Source organism: Strix aluco, chromosome 3, assembly GCF_031877795.1.
Source record: "Strix aluco isolate bStrAlu1 chromosome 3, bStrAlu1.hap1, whole genome shotgun sequence".
Lineage (NCBI taxonomy): Eukaryota > Metazoa > Chordata > Aves > Strigiformes > Strigidae > Strix > Strix aluco.
Genome location: NC_133933.1, coordinates 47,943,485 through 47,964,526, shown reverse-complemented (window position 1 = coordinate 47,964,526; position 21,042 = coordinate 47,943,485). Strand labels below are relative to the sequence as shown.

Below are 21,042 nucleotides of genomic sequence, written 5' to 3'. Positions count from 1 at the left end.
CCTGGCTTCCACTAGGAAGAGCCTTGCAGCCTCTCTCAGCTGCCTCCCAGAGATCCCAGTCTCCCTCTTTCTTCCTTCCCTCTGAGAATCCAGAGGAGTTGCTTTTCTGCCTTTCCTTAGCTCAGTCAGGTTTTCAGGGAGGAGGCAGCTGGGAGGAAGGGGAATGTCTCTGCTTTAAGAGCCATCACTTCATCCAAAGAGTAGTCACACATCCTATGGGAAGGAAGGACACGTGCACACATGGGCCAAGCAATATGCCTTAGCAGGGCTTCCCCCCCACCCCCGTTCTCTCTGACAGTCACATGGTGTAGGTCATAAACATGAGAACCAGCAGAAATAGATCGGGAGCAAGGTGTGCAAGATCCATAAAAGAGAGGTGAAATGAAGCCAAAACCACATTTCTAGTAATCTCCAACAATTTGGTACAAAGATCTGTTTATTACCCAACAATGTGACAGTGTATATACTAAGACAGTGTGGAATGTGACATTTACAGGAAATTTCAGTACATCATGCACAGATACTATTGCAATGTTATTTTAATAGTTCCAGGATGTTAAGCTGAATAAATAGTCCTTGCTTCAAAAAATCATTTTCAGTTTTTACATAAAAATATATAATATTGCACTCTTTACAAGGCCAGCAATTTTGCATATTGATTTGTAACAAGTGGAATTCTACTTTATAAAAATAAGCCTTTGTGAGCAACACCCCAAACCAGGGAGCACAAAGGCACCCCAAAACCACAATATTTTTATTTTTTCCTCTTAAATAAAGCACATCACTTCAACATGAGCCAGGAAGCTTTTCAGTCTGGACCTTACATTAACATTTAGACAGTGAAAAACATGACTATAGCCATCCCATACAACACTGCTACAATAAATGCAGTTCAAAACTCAATTCATACAGTATGTAGCCAGTTGCTTAACGGAACCAGATCAGCCTTTGTGTCACAGACTATGAGAATATTCTTCTTAAGTTTTTCTAGTTTGAAAAGTTCTTCAATCAGGAAGTTGCAAGAATTTCTGAAGACTTTGGAATTTTCAAAAGTGTAAAGATTTGTATGTATGTCATCTTCATCACAACTTGACAATTTCATATACAGTGTTTTGAAGGCAGATGAACCTTAAACGTGAGACAATACAGCAGTTCATCTGTACGGCAATAGCAGAGCACATCAATGGTGAAAAAGCAAAGCAATTTAAAACAAAGTAACTCCATCAGACTTGCGTAGCGTTCTTGTTTTACCATTCACATGACTACAGTAGGCACTCATTCATGGTCCCAGGTTTAGAGGTCTTCAAATCCATCAGCTGAAATGTTAATTTTTGATCTGGTTTAAGAATTCAAAATTTGTTAAGCCTTTCACAATGGAGGCTTATTTTTTCCTCTCAAAAAATAGCACCTAGGAATAAATAACATATTTGCACAGTTTATCTGTGTAAACTCTTCTAAATCATCTGATGCCTATGAACATTGATTATTCAAGCAGTTAAATTCAAACATTTTACAGTTTATTGAGCCTCAATGACACTAAAACAGGAGCACATCTGTGCCTTCTTTAACACCTTTTTTAAGAGCTCTGGAAGATAAGCTGTGTGTCTATCTAATACATATTCTGCCACAGAATTGCAATAGCTAGGTATTACGAAGTTAGGAAGTTAACACTACCTTAAAAAACAAAACCAAACCATGATCTAACTATTGCTTCATGATGTCATGAGGTGTCTACCCATCACTAAGACAAATATATTATTTTTGCCTGTTGTAAAGACTATTATACTAACAGAGAAGATGGCAAAAATTACAAATCTAGAGATAACAGAAATTCAATACCAATTACAATACCGTAAGATGGTGCAAAAAGCACCTACTGAGTTCTTTGCTTCTCAAAAAAAGCAATTTTAAGTGGTCTTGGATTTTAAAGTTTTGGGTTGCTTATCCCAGAGCTAACTACACTACGCTCAACTAATCAGATATACATACGTTGAGATTTTAATAGATATTTACAAAACTTTATGCTGCTGATATTGTACAACGTAAGAGGGGGAATAAGCATTTCCAATCAATTTTTTTAAATACTTCTGTCCAAGAAGTGATTTAAAAAAAATACTATTATGTTTTATATTGCAGCATTTTGACTTGTATGTTAGAGCATTTATGAGTCACTTTGCTGGTATTGGAGTATATGACCAGAGCTTCCTGGTGACCTGGATATGCTTCAAGTTTGTGCATGCACATACACAGTTTTACAACCACCTCAGACTGCTCTTTTTTAAAAAAAATCTATTCATTCTAGAGACATTCAAACAACTTCAAAATCCAGTTAAGTAAGATTCTATAATCTGGTTTGGATTTAAAGTGCATCAGAGACATGAGTTAGCAGCAAAAATAGTCATCACCCAGCCGCATAGCTGCTAAGGAATGAATAGAACATGGGTAACTTCAAGCGCTGCTGGTCCTTGCGACACCAAGCTATAACATTTCCATCACTATTAGCTGTGAACAAGTGATGACCATCACAGGAAAACGTAAGGCTGAAAAACAAGAAGACAATCTATTTTTATATTGGATTTGACTGTTTAAAATGCTAGAAAACATTAAAAAACCCGTAAGAGTACAACCAACAAAGATTAGGTCTCAGGGGAGACCCAGCGAGTACATGAACATAGTTATATGTTTGCATATACGTGCTTATTCGTTTCTGTAACCAAACAGGCTGAACTACAGCTTTGTCCAGCACTTCAACATGCCATGCAGTTTAGCACTCATTTCTTTGCAGTGTCAAAGAAAAGGGTAGGATCAGTAGCAGCATCCTACTCTCCCCCTGGGCTGCCCCTTCAACTTCTGAAAGGAAGCAACAGTGCCCACTGAACTTGCTTGCTGACAAAGGCACAAACTAAACACATCAGATTTCATGGCACAGCATAGGACTTCAGTTCAGCCAGGCATTTCTTGAGCTATAACAGTAGTAAAGCTCTTTAGTCAGGCCATAGGTAATGTCAGAGAGCATGAAGGTCAGCATCCATTTCTGTCTCATTTAAGCTGGAAACTTTAAATTATTCAGTAGCTACTAAAACATTATCAACAAGCTTAGTGAAATATGCTTCTTAAAGGAGGTAACAAAGACAATAACTGTGATCAGACAATGTTTTTCCTTTCCAAAAAATGGTGATTAGTGGTTTGGGTTTGAAATGATATTTCAGCAATGGTCAAAACAAAATTTTTCAGGGCGATTTCTTACTATGCTCACATGAAGATAAAATTTTGGTATAACTCTAAGACCTCTACGCAGACTACTGTACCGCTGGGGATATCCTTTGACTGTGTTCTCAAAACATTTTGGCATGAGAATAATTCTGCTTATATAAATCATCAGGGGGACTCAAAATTACACAAGAACTCCAAAATGGCAGCTTCCAGGTTCCTTGGAGTTTCCTTTACTCCTTTCTCCACCGTCAGAAAAAAAAAAATGGTCAGGGAAAATGCAGTGTTTTCATATACTTCTGAGGGAGAAAAAACCTGTCTATTGAGTTCGACAAAGTTAAAGTTATCTTTTGATTTTTACACAGATTCTGGGGAAAAATATTAAACTTAAGAAGAGTAGTTATTGTTCCATTCTCAAGGGAATCCTGCTAATTTCTATCTGCCAGCAGCAAAACCTAGTTATTACTGTCATTACAGATACAGTACACTTGTGCTCATTTTGCTTTCATGAATAATTAGTAGCATTGCATTGCTGTTTTTAGACATGGGTGTTTACCTCCTGTTCTCATGTCAAATCCATATTCAACACTCAAGGCTATTTTGTTGTGGTTTTGTTTTTGGTTTTGTTTTTTTCCAAAGAGAAAAATCCATTTATTGTATACTTAAGATCTTTTTACCTTATAATAGGTTTGGCTGACTTTGAAAATGTTATTTCTCGTACTGGCTTCAAGTCCCACGTACTCCACAGTCTGAAAGAAATAAATTTTTCTTCAGATTTAATTTTACAAATATTCAGTGATAAACATAACCTATTTAGCAACTACTAAGTTTGGAAGCTGAACAACAGCTTGTTCACCTTATTTAATGCCAAATATCAGTATGATGTTTGGCTACAGGCTCTCAAACTATGAACCTAAGTTATAAAGCATTTTAATAAATAAAAGTTTCAAATGCTCACCGTACAACTCCATTTTCAAGCCCCCCTGCAATCACATTGACAGACACTCCTTCAGGCTGGTTAGAGAAAGCAACAGAGCAAATACTTTCCCTGCAGTGCACATGTCCCACGAGATCACCATTAACTGTCCAAAGTCTCAAATCACTACCCCCTCCAACTGCAACAGAACATAGCATGGGAGTATTAAAAAATAAATCCAGATCACAGCTAGGTCTATGAAACAGAATCTTTAAGTTTTAAAGAATTCAACTTCTTGGAAGATCAGAAGGTTTAAACAACTTGGCGATACGTGCTGCAGTAAACAATTACCTCTTTCCCTCCTTTTGTGACAGGGAGTGTGCAAACCACCAAATCACTGCAGTGATTTAGAAAAACATCACTTCAAATTTATGGAACACTGTACTTACAAAATGCTATATGAATTTACTTTTAATAACCATTTTTCACGTACTAACAAGGAAGCATTAAGAGGGAATTCATGCTTTCTACTTTGAACAGCTAGTTCTTGTACCCTGGCTTGCATTTCAAGCAAAATACTTAAAAATAGCACGCACAGTTATTTTACCTGGTTATCTGGGACTATTTGATTCTATCAAAGAATTAATAACCCAGCTACTGCTTTGTCTTGAAAGGGATTGAAACTCATGTCCCTTACCAATTAGAAAAGAATAGTCTTTCAGAAAAAAAAATTGGTTTGTGAGCTACAGAAAGGGAGCTGAAAGTCTCCACATCAGTTTAAAACCTAAAGATTAGGTTTCTGAAACTGCCAGAATAATTTCCTTTTGTCTTTTATTACTATAGACTGTGCTATTTTGGTCCTCAATCCCCTCCCCTGATTTGGAACAGTATTAGTTTCAGTTCAGTCTATGGAGGGCTACAGTAAGAAAAGGTGGCTAAAAGATACTTCAGTATGTAAGACCTATCTTACTCAAGGCAAGAGAAAGAAAATTAGCCCAAACAAAGTGAGAATTGGGTCAATAACTCTTCTAACAATATGGATAAACAAAGTTAAGCTCTCTTCCTTCTTATTCTGTACCTCCTTGGATCAATAGAACAATATTCTGTCATTTAGATGAAGCCTATTCCCCCAGCTCCCATCTCAAGTTAACACAATACACACAAGTATCCTTAATAGACAGCAGAACGGTGTGAGGGCTCTGACTTGGCCCTGCTTTATCCATACAGTCTTGTAGCACACAGTCAATCTTCAAGTCAATGAGCATCCCAATTTATGAAATACTCAAAACCCCACTGCTTAAATAGGTCTTAATGCTCTCGTCCAGAAACAGTACTATGTGGAAAACAAGATAGTACAAAAACCATCTTTAAAATAAGATGGGGAAGGATCTACACCGGGGATATGGAAGTATATGGAAGTGTATGGAAGTGATAGAGTGAATAACAAATTCTGTTGCTCTACAATACACCGTACTCCCTGAAGAACTGTACTTTTGACAACAAATCTCTTAAAATAAAAGCAGACAACGTCACAGAATTTAGGTCTCCCAGGAATCTGTTGAAGTTTCAAGTCTTTTCATAAAGAGATCAAGCTTTTATATCTCTACATTTACTCAATACCCATCTAATAATTTCTAGAGGAATTTATGTTACAAAAAAGAGCACTCCTATTTGACCAAATGCATCCTTAGATGATTAACACACACTCAATAACTAATTTAATAGCAAGTCTCATGATGTGTTTGGTCTGCAAGTCAAAACAGCTTTCTCAACTGCCAAATATACCTGAATCACACACTGTTGCAATATCACCAGTTGTTTCGCTAGCTGAAACTGCAGTCACAGGACTCTTGTGTCCAGCCAGACTCTGGACGTAGCACAGCCTGAAAAAAAGAGAACAAGCCTAAAGTTCAAACACAGAAAAGATTATTTGAGGAAAGTATTTAAGAGTTAGATGAATTTCAATCAACATTTTGCACGATAATGGTATTTTTCATATTCATTCCAGAATTTCAGCACCCTTCATGGGAAGAACAGTAAAGGTTTGACTTCACATTAAGATATACATGGAACAGATTCAGTTAAGAGGGTAAAGATACCCAAAAGTTGGAAAACAGGTATTAACAAGAAAGCCATTGGAAAAAGTTACATATATACTTGTACCTGTTCAAATCCCATATGATGCAGGTTCCATCTTTGCTGACACTTATCATTATACTGTATGGTTTGCACACAAACAAGCTTGTTATTTCTGCTGTATGACCATACAGATGGACTTGTGACTCCATTTCTATCTCTGAAGGCTGAAAAACAGCAAGATAAAACACGAACTCTCATGAAAAAGATAATTAAGCCTAGGGACAAGTTTAATTCTTGGATTTCAGAAAATGGTTCCCATTGCTTTTAATGTCATCAGTTTAGCAACATTATTAATGCTCTATTATGCTTAATGCTTTATAATGCAATAAGCCATACAATATCATTAATGTTCAACTTTTTGCTTCCAGTGCTTTAGTCTAAGCAAACATTTTGATGTGGTCCAATGAATATAAATGAAGAACTATTGACTACTTCTGTCTCAATTACACACCTTGAAATCAGTTGATTTGTTTTCTGCAAGACTGCTATTTCCACATGACAGCAAAATAACAGTCCTCAATATTTTAGCATCTAGAGGAAGCACTTGGAAACACAGAAGGAAAACCCAGCTCAGCAGTTATCACACTGTGTACAGTAAATTACTGGGAATTCCTCAAGTTGGTGCCAAGTCCTTCAGTGATACCAAGTTGGAAAAATATGCAGGAAGTTTAAATATAGAAACCGCTAGATAAAAATTAAAGCAGCAAATTTAATACCAAATAACACTTCTTATTCAAGTTATGTCATTTGAAATGATTCAGACTTCCTGAAAACTGGTTAAGTTGAAGGAGCTCCTTAATCAGAATACTAATGCTTTAAGACAACTTGCTGTACAGAGATTAGAATAATCTTTGTAAAAGAAAGGAAGATTTTTCTGCTTGCTTCCTCACATGTGTCAGAGCACACTACATTTCTGTAAGAGGGTAGAAGATGCATAACACATCTACAAAAAGCTTGAAAAGTAGAAACATACAAGATCAAAACACACATATGCTTAACTCTTAGTTTATAGAAAATTTGTATGTCTTTCTGCATTAAAAGGGACAGTGTAATCTATGTTAAATTGCAAAAGTCAATATACTTTTTGACAACAGGAAGACCTGCTATTTTGCTCTTCATACTGAGCATCTCATACAAGAAAGATATGAACATATCTAGTTGTCATTCTCAGAACAGTATGGTATCTGACACATGCAGATCCTTTAATCCTTGCTCCGTTTAGAGAAAAATTACACTATTTTTTTCATAACAGCAAAAAAAAAAATCAAGACTTTTGATTTTCTGAAGAACTGATTTTGATAACCCTGTGTTCCTCCCATATCTTAAGTGTTTGGTGTTGATCTGCATTTCAACACCTGAACTGAAAGCAGGATTCACCTTTAGCAGCTTCCCTCTATAGTACTGGTTTATTGATTCTTCACTGGGTTGTTGTAATAATATTGTAATGAAACAAGCTGGCATTTTAGCACCAACTGCATTAAGGTCTAATAAGTTGTGAAATAATTACCCTCATGCCTAACATACCATACCTTTTTTACTTCTCACTTGCTTTTAGATGACAACCACTACAACAGTATCTAGATGTGGAAAAACATGCAGGTATGTATCTACCTTTAAAGAGCAGTTCTTTCTGTTGGTTATCCCAAATGATCACCTACAGCACTTGAGTGGAGAATTTAAATGATCACCACCCAGTTTTATTCAAACAGATCATTAAAGCACTTTGTTTGCAAGACAACTCTTAATAGTCAGCAAGTGAATGCTGGAGTAATTTGTACAGCCAGAAAGTAATGGCTGAGGTTTTCATGAAGGTATGACTTATTGTCAAGATAGATCACAGTTTCAAAGCAGTACTTCATCAGGTTTTTTGACCATCTCAAAGGCTAGGAAAAACAGAACATCTGAAGTACAACATGGAGGTATTTTTGAATTCTGACAGCATGCCTTTGAATCCCCATATCCAATTAACATGATATCTGGTTTATACCTATGCATTGAATTTATATAAATGTGAAACGGGGCAAGATATTCACGTTTCAAGTACTGCATTATAACAGACTGTTCACTTTATCACCGAACAGCTGACAAGATGCATACAGAACAGATGCTAGGAAGCACATTTGCATTCCCTGCAGCCCTAACTTGGGTAACTGACTCAACAACGGGAGCTACAAAATTGGCACAAGGTCAGTCTGCCTGGGGCATGTAAAACTGTCCGTGCTGAGAAATTCAGCAAAGATGGTCTCAGACAACATCTGTGCAGCTGAACAAAAATGACTTGTTTCTAGGAAGTGCAGGGAACTGAACAGTAACAACTCCACTACTAGAAGTTCTTTTTAGCAATGCAGAAGGCAAGTATACTGAATTTCTATTTTAGTACCTCAAAACATTTTAACTGGAATCCAAGTCTTAGTACCAGCTATTTAAAAGTTCACTATTTTGGTGAGCAGTTACGGTGCCTGACTTAAGATCCAACTGACTGAAGCTTGCAGGCTTCAAGCTCTATGTAATTTTTTAAACTCAAAGTGCTGCTGAGTTCAGGAAGTCTGAGTGGCAGGTCACCAGAAACTGGAAGAAAGCCAAGGAAGAAATCACTGTATGTTTGTGCTCTTCCCAGTCTAAGCATCTGCTGTTTGCCTGAAAACAGGAAACTGGGCAGGCATAGCAGAGCATACCAAGGTTCCCTCTAGCCCATGCTAAGGTAGACATTCAAGAGCATTGAGTAGTACAATACTACAAATGTGTTTGCCAATACCTGTATCTGTATCAAGCTAAATTTGAGAAAACGGTTTAGTTCAGTTGTTGCTATGACTAATCCTGCAGACACACCTAAAATGACCTGTCAAGAAAGTTGCAAACTCTTTGTTAAAACTATGAAGAGTAGAAGTTACTGCTGGAGAAAGTCAGACAGAAGCTCAGGAACTCAGTCTGAACCAGAAGATGAATTTCGAGTTCTATTTATGCTTTCATACCATGCTTATCACCACATAGTTATCAGGACAATTTGTACTAGTATCTCAGTATCTCCCACTAATGCATTAAGCAATGCAAGTTAGTTTCCCCTTAGGAAATATGACAAAGTGAAGAGGCTTAGTGGTTAATATACAAACTGTCTGAGATTCCACCCTGGCTCTCTATAGTATAAGTGTTTTCTGCATTTGAAATGTTGTTTACTTTGGGAAAATGCATTCCACAGTTTCAGTTAAGGCTTTGAAAGGCTTTGTCTCCTTCACAGAAAAAAATTACTCCTTAATGTGGGGAGCTTCACTGTGCCAGAGAGCTTCAGTTCCAAGCCCTAGCCTAAATACAGTCAGAGCTGTATGTGTAATCAGTTATGCATCCAGATGAAGAGGGCTGGCTAAGGGCTAGCAGTATGTGAACAGCTTAAGAAAAAGCCAGAAATAAACACGCTGAGATAAATCTATTTAACAATGTCAAAGAGGATCCTTCAGAAATAAATAGTCAACAACTACTTGATCTTTTTAGCAATTGTCTTGAATATAACATGCTCCCCTTTTCTCACTTTCCCTGTTAGAAGACTATAACAGTGAATATAGCTAAATCCTTAAATATAAATTCTATCCAATGGAACTTACCATATTGCTAGTGAATCTGTTCATATATGCTGTGATGACACCAGATTTACTACCTGTGAACAGCTGACAACTGTCTGGCACCCAAGCACAACTTGTTACCTTGGAAAGACAAAACAAACCCAGAAAAAAATTAGAACAGAAACTATTCTAACTGCTATTTTCATTATGCCATTGCGTTTGGTCAAATTGATTCTTTATTGGTTATCCTAAGAAAAGCCATGTAAGATACCTAAAGAAACCCAAGCGTTAAAATATATCTGCTCTAGGTCATGTTGTTACTTCAGAAACAAAGCAAAGAGGGAAATTCTGTGTACCCCGGAATTCACAGCTCAAGAGCAGTACACTACTGCAGACTTCTAGATCTACAGCCACATCATCAGCCAAAATCTTTTCAGTAGAATCTCGCCAGTCATTGGAGTGTGATGGAGATTACACAGCCTTACCTAACAATCTTTTAGACGATCTTTTTCAGAGGAATCCTAAACTATAGTGGAGTTCTGCTTCTAATGTGAAGCATCTATAATTTTTTCCTGTATTCATTTTTCTGGCCCAGAACTTAAGCTTTTATAAATCCACACCAAAATTCTACAGGAGGGAAAAGCTACAGAAATCAAATGCATTCAAAAGGGATCTTTGCCTAGTACAGGAACATATCCAAGAATGAGCTACACTGAAGCAAGGAGGGACACATTCCAAAGGAGAATCAGATTAAAACCAGTTGTGTTTGGATGCTCATCTCCAAGAAAAATGAAAGCAAAAGTACCTACTGCCAAGTCAGGCCACCACTTAAACTAGCAATATTGAATGGGAGACCAAAAGACTGATTTTTTTACCTGATGGAACTGTGAACTCTGTATAAAATTTACTGGAGGTTCACTTTGCTTGCTTTTCAGTCGTAAAATGTTATCAGCATATCCCCAGCTCAGGATAGCTGACCACTGAATATCAGTACTGTGCATGCTTCTCACACCTGGAGGAAGGCATACAATATTGTGTCACACATGCAACCAAAGAGTTGATCACTCTGACAGTCAACAATAAAATCTCAGGTCTGTGTTTCACCACAAGCTAGACTATAAAAACCCCCAAAGTTTCAAAATAAGTTATTCTCTGTTAGGCTACGGCTTAATCCGTAACATATTACAAACATAGTTTTCAGAAAGTATGTAAAATTCAGTGTTCTCCAAAGACAGTTTGCAACATGGGTAAAGCCTTTTGAAGAAATGTTGCATCTAGTGGGAGTGGAGAAAAGGAGCAGAGGCTGACAATACTTCCCAACTAGAGAAATAATTGTTCATAACCTCAAGGAGAATCTTATTTTTGTTGAGTAAGTGTGAAGCCATTTGTTTTTAAAGAACCTTCACTAGTACACATTAGAGAAAAACAAAAGAAGAGTATGAGAACCTGTTTGTACATTATCAATAAGAATCCCCCCAAAGAGTTTATCTGAAAGCAGAATATTCTTCACCTCTGATTTTTACTGATAACTCCCCTCATTCTCTGCCTCCAAAATCATGTTCCTTAATTCTCCTGTCTGTTACCACATATTCTTTTCATCTGTTCTTCAGTTCTTGGACTGAATCTGCTGGCAAGTTCTAAAGTTAAATCCTCGTGCTTCAGTCACTTTAATGAAAAATATCAACTCAATTACAAGATTCTTCTATGTAGTTTTGAAAATTACAAAGTAAAATCCACCCTCCAGGAAAGATCCCACACATACGGAAGCTGATACTGGATTTATAAATCAGTCTTTGGCTGGAGAATAGTTTGCTGGAGAATAACAGTAACATTAGACTTAATTTTTTTATGGCTCATTTTTGCAGATACTGTGCATCTAGAGCATAAGCAAATTCATATTCATACCTTGCTCCTTGCTATAGATCATCAGAAGGCAAAACTTGCGGGACAAACCGCAGATAGCTTTCGTTGGTAGAGCCTGGAGAGAGCCAAACCTTTCTCCATGTGGTTGGCTAAAGCAGACAACAGGATCTGGAGCACTTGGGGAACCAACATATTCTCCCCACTTCAAGCCTTTTATCCACGGTAATGGGCTCTAAACCAAGAACAAATAAGGTTCAAATTAAAAGGTGGTAAGAAGTTTTCAGAAAAATATTATTTCATTAGTAAGGAAGAATCATTCGTATCACATTCCTGTAAGCAATCGCATGGTAAGGACTGCTGAAGAATTCTAAAAATACTAGAAAGGTAAGTATGAAGCACTATAGTATCATCAGTTAAACTATCAGCTTGAAGGGAGTTCTCCCACTTCTTTAAGGGCTGGGATAGCAAGCTTGAAGTTCAGATAGTTTAGTGAAAAATACTGATTTCTTTAAATGCAAGGATTCAGTTTCTCACTGGACTTTATGGAAAACAAGTGTTTGAAGTGAAGAAAGTTGAAGTGTCCTACAGACAATGAAAAAGTTGAAGATGGAAGAAAGCACAGTACATGTTTACCTACTATAGGTTTGCACACAGATTCCAGAATTTGTCACTGAAAGTATAAAACTGTTTAAGCGAAATGCCTTCCAACACCCATTTGCTATAACCAAGATAAATTCAGATCTATCTTAGTTTGACACAAAATATATCACAAAGGCATGAAAATAATTTTCACTATCACTTTACTAATCTTGTTTATTTTCTTTACAGTATAATATGGGTAGTAAATTCAGTTTTAGGAAGGAAACTGTAAACATATGGGTACAATAACTACAGCATATGAATGTTAATTAAACCATCTTGCAAATCAAAATGACATACTGGATATATTATTTCTTTGGTGTGTTCTCTGGTTTCTCTGAAAGCAAACTGCACCAGTAATCCCATGGCAGCAGGAAGCTCTCCTTCCATGATAAGCCGGGATCCAGGCCTGCTAACATGTGCTGTGTGGAACAGCTGGCGAGGTGTTTGCCCGTATGTTTTTATCATTGTTTCAAGAGCTCTTCTCTGAACAGGATCCTCCACAGCAGAAACATCCATCCCAAAATAGGTCTAGGGAGAAGGGAAAAAAAAGGGTGGGGGAGGAACAAGAACAAGCTTGTCCAGTTTGTCTTTGGGAAAGATTTCTCAAGACACACACACAAGTTTAGAGGCAGACTCTTCAGCTGTTTGGTTAAGACTTGGACCAGAAGCCATCCCACAATGGCTGTGCTGACTAAAGAGCCACCGAGAACGGTAACCTTGTCAGCACCTCTTCACTGGAGAACTACCACTTCAAGATTTGTCACGTGAGCTGCTCCTACATGTATTCCATGCCTGGTTTCTGGCAAAGAGGTTTTCTTTGTAGACTTTTACTGATCTGTGCAAAACCAGAAGGGTTGCTGATGATAAACAAAAAAATTGGAAAGTTTGTTTTCTGTAGCTCTTTCTAATTAATGTATTAAAGCTCTGATTTGGGGTGGGTAGGGAGGAAGAGCCTTTGATTTCAGAAGAGTAGAAATTCTCTTCTTGTCTTTTTGATGTCTCTGTGTACCACATACTTTTCCTCAGTCACACTGACAAAGGCTTTTCACTTTAAAAAACAATGAACATACACAAACAATATTTGAAATTTAAGGTAATAACTAAATCAATACTTAAGCACAAAAAAAAAAGAGGAAAGCATCTGGATGGCTACTTGAAAAGCAAAAGCCACCACTACCAACCACTACTGTTTTATTAGCTCTGCCAGCTATAGAATGAACACTAAACACATCTGAACGTGTCTGAAACCAGGACTGTCTGGCTGAGCAAGCCTTGTGATAGTCAGGACTGAAGCTAAAGAAAACAAAAAGTGTTACAATTAAGCAGTGAAACTCTGGAAGTCTTTACATTAAATGAGGACTTACCTGAAGTTAAATTTACTGGAGGGGAAAGTGTTCATTAGAGGGACAAAACACAAGATGTATATAAAGGGAAGAACACAAATAATGAGCTCAGGACAAACTGAAATGTTTTAATCATATCAAAAGCTGCAGCACAATCTACCTAAATGAAAGGTTCTTTTTGACTGAGGTGGAAGCAGGTATACACAAACACGACACCTGTATACACTGCAAACAACTATCCAGGCAGTCTAAACCCCATAGCTGATCATCCCCATGCCCATATCTCAAGGCAAGGCAGACAAACACAAATTCACCAAGTCTCACAACTGTCCCTGGGATCTTATCAGTTCTGCACCGGAATGGTTAAAGCCTTTTCTTATTCAGTACTCCAGGAGCAAGGGATCTTGCTTCATGCTGGATGCTTTCCAAGCAAGTCAGACTGAACTTTCCCCCATTGTTACTAAGTACAATGAACAAACACACTGCTTAACAAATACTTACTGCAGGATGAAAGACATTAATAGCCTGAACAGAGGCCTTGCCTTTTTGCTTATAACCAAACACCAGGTCAATCCAGTGACAGATTGTCTGGGAAACATGGTCAGACTCCAAAGCCTGACGATGAATCAGGATGAACAGACGAGGATCATTACGAGCCCAGGGTGGAAGATTGACATGGTTAACTCTGTCACCATTTTGACGTACTCCAAAATCAAAACCTAGAAACAGGGGAGTAGATGTTCCAACATTTCAGTTGACAGGAACTTCAAAAAGGTCTTTATAGGGTTCTATGAAAGCTCACCATTAAAGCACAGTGATTGCTGACCAACAAAGCAACACCATTAACAAGTTCCCCCCCCAAACACATTCAAGCCACACATACTCATTCAAGTGGGAAAATCAGGCAACAGGAAGCTCCTCTGCACCTCTGACAATTATGAAAGAGCTTCCCTTAAGTCCTACATAACAGCTTTTTTAACATATCCTGCAAATTTGTGCTAGAATTCTCCCATACATCTACTACTTAGCATATTCAGTCTAGGGATATAAACATTCTCAGTTTCAACCCATAGGCTCAACCATACAGCTGTTTCTGGTATATAGTTTTGTTATTCTCTCAGTATACCTTCTCTGTTAACTAGAAAGTCAGGAAGGTAGAAAAATTCTGGGATTAGCTCTTTTACGTCAGTCATGGATTCATATGAAGAGAGTCGCCAGGTTGTGTTGGTAGAGTGAAAAGTTCTGTCTGGGATGTCAAAACTTTGATCTGTAAAGAAATCCAAACTGAATTTATTACATTGATGATGGACACAACAGTTACACATCTGCAACTTCAAGCAGTTAACTGCTCTCCAGTTAGAATTCTAAGTGTTCTCAGCTATCTCAATTACTGTGTTACACATGGATTGCAAATCAAATACAGCTCAGCTTTTTATTCTACATACATTAAGATATATTTGTAAGATGTTCAGCTTTATGGTCTAGCTTGATAATTTCAGAAGGGGTCTACTGTGAAAGCACACTAGATTTAATTGTACTGAACTCAGCTATTTGGAATTTATATACTATGCTAAACAGAGTAACATAGAGCATTCCTGGGTCACTGGGACCCAGATCTGAAAGGCCCTGACCTGAAAGGCAAGTGCAAGCAGAAGTAACCTTACCTTGATAGGCTAAAAACATTTTAGTAAAAGGTGGCAGCCTAACTAGGAAATGAAGCACAGTTCCACTGTTGGAATAATGAGATCCATAGTGATATGGTTGTACAGGGGGCATGGGATCATCCTCCCGTGCTCCTTTACGGTATTCTTCTTCCAAATACTTGAAAAGTAGTAGAAAAAAAATAATCACAAACCTCCTACTTAGACTGCATTCCAATAACAAATATAAGAGCTTGCTTAAGTTGTTTAGGAATAACACTTAAAACTTTTAGAGGAACAAACATTTAAAAGTGATTTGGAATCAAATACACTTTGTCTAAAGACACATGATCACTTCTATATCCAGTTAGGTATCAGTCTTAAACCAATTTAAATTACCTGCTTTCTGCTGTTTATTACTTTGGCTTCCCCCCCCGCAACGCCCTTGTTTTCTAGCATGGTGAAGTCATTGCACAGGCTTTTCAATAGGAAATGGAAAAAAACCCCAATGTTTGCAAATAACACATCTGTATTATCATGGTTTAGTGTAAGTTTGAAGGTCCAGCTGCAGATGCTTTAATTCCCCAGCATGTTATTTCCTACAGCCTTTCAAACATTCTAAAGAGCAAAAAAATCAAAGAGCACTGTAATCATAGTAGGGCATGTTAAAATAACAGAGTAATCCAGGGAAAACAGCTTTTCTGTTATGGAACAGGAAGAATAGCCAGAAGTTCCACTGAAGTAATTTCAAATAAACGGCAATGTTACCTTCCTGATCTTTAGGAATCTTTAAATATATGTGTGTTCTAATGTAAGAAGATACCAAGTTAACCTCCTCAGCAGTGTCACATGGAAAGACTGAACTGATTTATGATTTTAGGTACAGGAACAGACAAACCCAGGTTCCAAGCATGTTATAAAACAATTCCCAAGAAACTGGAAGTGAGAATCCCATAGACATCAAGTACTGGATTTGTGGTTTCTTTTCCCCCCATCAATATATCTTAAAAAATTAAAGCCTCTATATCATTTATACAAAAAAGGCAAGAAGCAAAAGTTAGCCAAATTACCTTGTAAGTATCCACATAACGATCCTCTTTTTCTTTAGACTGCACAGCTATTGGTTTGACCAGATTTCTGTAACAGAAGTAGTACTGATATCTTGTCATTTTTATAAAGATGTCAAGTCATACCATTTAGTAATGCATTACTAAGAACAATGGTTTTAATATCATGAAAAGGACAAGCAAACTTAATAGCACTTTACAAGAGAGTTCAGAAAATAAAAAGGCCACTTCTGGTGCTAAAGGCACGCTCAGACCCACAGGCTACCTCATAGCACAGTAACAGGCAAGCAAATGCAGAGTCCCTCTGTCAAATCAGAGGCATCAGAAAAAGGCAAAGATTTTGTGAACACAAATGTTAAATCGGCTTAACTGAAATTTATTAGGGTGGGACAATTCACTTGGATCTATCACAATGAAGACAATATGATTTTATAACTGGCCAACTAATTTAATACTATTTCCTTTTCTATTTAATTTTCGGTAATTGGCCTGAAGTCTTTAATCACATGAATTTAAACATACAGCTTTTACTTAAATCTGTGGCCTATCCATATCCTATTAAGACAGTATGTAAGTTCAATTCACAGCATTCTTTAAATATACACACTCATAGTACTAGCTAGACATTTTATTTAAGTATCTGAGGCGAAACAGCCACTTATTGTAAAAAGCCCAAGTTATTATGGATGAGGCTTGTCCCTGAATAATTCCATTCATGTATGTGTGCAGTTTAGTACAATGAAGTTAAAAAGCTGTACTGGGTGATCAGTTCAAGTATTTGGAAATAACGGGTTCCAAACATTTCATATTACCTATATACTGATGGATCATTTAGGTCCAGCGTTTCATTGGTGTAGTCAGAAAGTATAAAAGGAAATACTGGATATTGCATGAGATCATTGAAGGAACGGCCCGCATGTTTGTTTAAATGAGTCAGATATTCAAAGTTAGTAATCTGTCCTGTGCACCACAGGTGGGTCAAAGCAGTAATATTTCCATATTCCAAAAGGTTAGGCAAATTGTTAGTTAAGATGTTGTGGTACACATCATCACGGACCTAAAAGAAAACACCACAGTTTTAATCATATAATTTAAAAAGCTTCAAACTACCATGACTTAGTACATTTCTCTTATTTCACAAGTTTCTAGATATCTGCTGTAATGGAATAATGTTCAGTATTACTAAGATTCTTTAATGTCTTAATACATCAGAGATGTGTTTTACAACATGATTGTGTTTGTCTAGAAGTCTAACCAAGCAGAGTTTTTTCAAAGGTATTAGGCAGAAATTAAGTAGTCCATGCAACAGGTCTCCTTAAAAACTAATGCATGAATGTACATGTTATGAAGACACAGCAAAACGTTTTGATATATTATTATGCATCAGTGTCACATTACCTTTGTATTATCAAAAGCCAAGAGTAAAGTTCTGCCATTTGTTAGAAAAATTTCCACTGCATTGTCTCTTAACTGCCACCAGCGCTTATGAACTTCCTTAATTTCCTCATAGGTCCAAGAAAATGATGCTGGTTCAGTTTCTCCATGAAAACTCTAGAGAATTTGCAATTGAAAAAGTTATTTGAAGTAGCAGATTTCCCAAACAAGAAACTCTTCAATGCAGTCAGTTGATAACTATATAGCATATCGTAAGGCAAACTTTAATTTTGCTGTGCTGCTTTAAGACGTTGTTGAGATTTTCTTCATATGTTTCTCATCCTTCATTCTCCTCAAGGCAGTGGGCAGAGCATCACGCGTGCTCCCAGCTGCTCCAGCTCTCTTTCCAGCACTAGCACACAATGTCATATTTTCACTGGCTCTTAAGCTAAAACATTGGACAGTCAACCAAAGCAAGCAAAGCTTTGCCATGAATCCCAATTCTGACAGTTCTGTGAAGGACCAGACAGCAAAACAGCTGGTAACATCTTAAACCACAGGAGCTGTGTGCTTAGTAAATGCAAGAAAGACCTCCCTGAAACCAGTTTAAAACTTTCAGCAGTATAACCTGTATCTTGATTTTTTTTTTAAGTGTCTGTTTAAGTGTTGGATATATACACTTAAATAACACATCAGAGCCTTTGTATATCAGAAGGATGAGGTCAGTTCCAGTTTCCTCCATGAAACAGTCCTCTCTTGTATAGGATAAGGGGGAGCTAGAACATCCCACATAATGGAAAATTCAAGAATCAGATACTGTAAAGTAAAGCCCAATTCATACACTTGTGAGTTTCTGTAATTCCTAGTGCTCCAGCTTCCAGTAAGGCACATTATCTCAGGGGCAGACCAAAGCAAGCTCTGTGCACTTATGCTGATGAACTCAGAGCAATGGACAGCAAGGTGCCGAAGCCTCCCCACATCACCCCCTCCTCACTCCCTCCCAGCCCCAGGCCCACACCTTTCCTGTTTTCTGCCATCATCACTGATTCCACAGCCAGGGGCAACAGAAGCAACATTGAACCCAAACTAATCAGTTTGGCTGGCCTTGTCCTGAGACCTCTAACTCTAGTACTTTGGCAGTCTCAGTGGCAGGCGACAAGAGATAGTCATAGTCAGAGTTTGGAAAAGGTAAAGCTGAACAATATGCTCTAATACTTACTGAGTTTTCAATTGTGTCTGAAGCATTGTCTTCAACAAAATACATGCCACACTTTCCTGCAGGAAAAAATAGTTGCAAAAAGGTGCGTGATATTACTATTTGTACAATGCATCTTAGTGCTATATAAACAGTGTCCAGGAGTTAAGAACACTAATAATAGTACCTGGGCAAGACAGTACATGACAGGAATAGAATTTATCATTCCATATCTTTTAGCAAGTGGACTGTGACTTTAAAAACTTAACTACAGTCCAAATAGCACTCATGCAAACAGTAGGGAAGACAGACAAAACTGATCTACAAAGTATATCACCAATAAGCAGTCAGGCAACAGCTCAATTACTTGTAAAAAAAAAAAAATCACCCAAGTTTATACATACAGCAGAATCTTATACAAAAAAAGGTATTTATGGAGACTGAAAATTCTACTTACCTAGCAACAGTTCACCGGCAGTCTCTCTAGAAGGTGCTACACTTATACATCTTCGATTAACTCTGAAATATTTCAAAGTGTATTATTGCTTATGGATTTATGTACCTTTCAGCACATACCTAAACCTAGCAGCCTCACAGACTACGGTTGAAGAAAGACTTTGACACTAATGGTTTAAATCTCAAGGAGGGAAAGAAAATAGAACTTCAACCTTCTAGACTTGCACATTAGTGTATTTGTAATTATTTGTGTGTTCTCTGTAGTTATTTTAGGCACTATTAGTGCCTGTAATAGGTGATAAATTGACACAACTGCAGAGCTGAGTAACACAGTAGTAAAGGCAGAGAGGATGGAAACACAATTTGCTTTTGAACACTGATGGGAAGACCTACCAGATCTAGTAGCACTGCCTGTCTTAGCTATCTAAGTGACAAGTAAGGAAAGAAGCCCCATCCCCATATCACACCAGATGGTATTTGCTTTTGCTGATTTTTGAAGTCATGGAGATAGACTGTTTTAAGACTCAGAAAATGTGTATGTTGGTAGCTCTGAACTTTTGCTTAAGAGTATAGCAAAAACCCTACCATTTTTGACATTTGTCTCCTCTCACTTGATTATTTTTAATGTTTAGACAAAGAAGTGAGAACTGTTTCATTGGAATGGGAGAAGTTAGGAAAGGGAGGTACGTGTTAACCCAAGCCTTACCTTATATGTTCACTTGCAGCTTTGTCCTTTACAGTAGAAGAGTGAGAAGAATGTGTTTTGTCTTCAAATAGATAAGATAACGGAGTTTTTATCACACCTATAAAAAAACCCCACAAATAAGGCACTAGCAGTCATTACAATTCAGATATACTCCTAGAAAATGTTATGATTACCTTCCTGTTTCTGCCTGTCTGGGAGAAGGTACTTGTTCGGAATAGTCAGGTAGCACCTCTGCAAGCGGCGTCTCTCTCTGTTTGGGCCTTCAGTTGGATCCAGTTGCCAAGAAGTTGGGTAATAGACTGGGTCATACCAGAGTGCTCTGAAAAAAACAAAATCTGTTAGAGTTTGGTAGCAGAGACAGTATACATAGCTTACTAATTCTGTTTTTCTTTCAGTAGTAGAAAGGCAGAAGTTTCACAGTAGTAGACACTGGGCAATTATTTCTGAAAAAGTATTAAAAGACTGAATTTTGTAGTTTATTCTCATGAGCTATCCCATTGACTACTTATGAGCTGCTACTGTAAGACTGCTCTTGAAGTTACTAATTCTGATGAAAACAGTGATACAATGCATGTAGTACTTCATTTTGAAAACTCAGCTGCTGCAAACATGACATATTAGTTCTGCAGTGGTAAAAATACCATTGTTTGGTTTCTTGTCAAGACTTAACATCTTTTTTCTATGCAGATTAGTGAACACAGTATCTGGATGTTAATATGAAGAACATTACCCAAGAAATGCTCTGTTACTCCATCAATGCAATACAAGATATGAAAGCTTTATGACATTCTTCATTCTGTTAGGCACAGGCAAAATGTACCTGACAAAAAGCCTGTCTCAATGGCATAGAATCAAGTATTTTACAAGTCTTTAACCATCAGATGATTAGAAAAACTAAGTAATTCCAGTTTTAATATCATCTACATTTCATGTGCCT

At 37.4% G+C, this 21,042-nt stretch overlaps 1 protein-coding gene across 4 annotated transcripts in view; it reads right to left on the bottom strand.

Annotated features, from left to right (window-relative positions):
• Positions 1–412: 412 nt before the first annotated feature.
• LYST (lysosomal trafficking regulator) overlaps positions 413–21,042 on the bottom strand; it is an 87,692-nt gene continuing 67,062 nt past the window's right edge. For 2 of the 4 annotated variants that reach the window (XM_074818420.1, XM_074818419.1), the window contains exons 35-53: positions 20,279–20,424; positions 20,106–20,202; positions 19,401–19,462; positions 18,968–19,023; positions 17,773–17,925; positions 17,187–17,431; positions 16,378–16,444; positions 15,332–15,488; positions 14,794–14,934; positions 14,169–14,386; positions 12,622–12,852; positions 11,725–11,914; positions 10,695–10,831; positions 9,862–9,960; positions 6,290–6,429; positions 5,912–6,009; positions 4,169–4,325; positions 3,888–3,959; positions 413–2,540 (exon numbers count right to left, since the gene is read on the bottom strand). In XM_074818420.1, coding sequence (XP_074674521.1) covers positions 2,402–2,540; positions 3,888–3,959; positions 4,169–4,325; positions 5,912–6,009; positions 6,290–6,429; positions 9,862–9,960; positions 10,695–10,831; positions 11,725–11,914; positions 12,622–12,852; positions 14,169–14,386; positions 14,794–14,934; positions 15,332–15,488; positions 16,378–16,444; positions 17,187–17,431; positions 17,773–17,925; positions 18,968–19,023; positions 19,401–19,462; positions 20,106–20,202; positions 20,279–20,424 — 2,605 coding nt within the window. In that variant the 3' untranslated portion in view covers positions 413–2,401. The other 2 variants (XM_074818421.1, XM_074818422.1) reach the window with 2 other exon arrangements.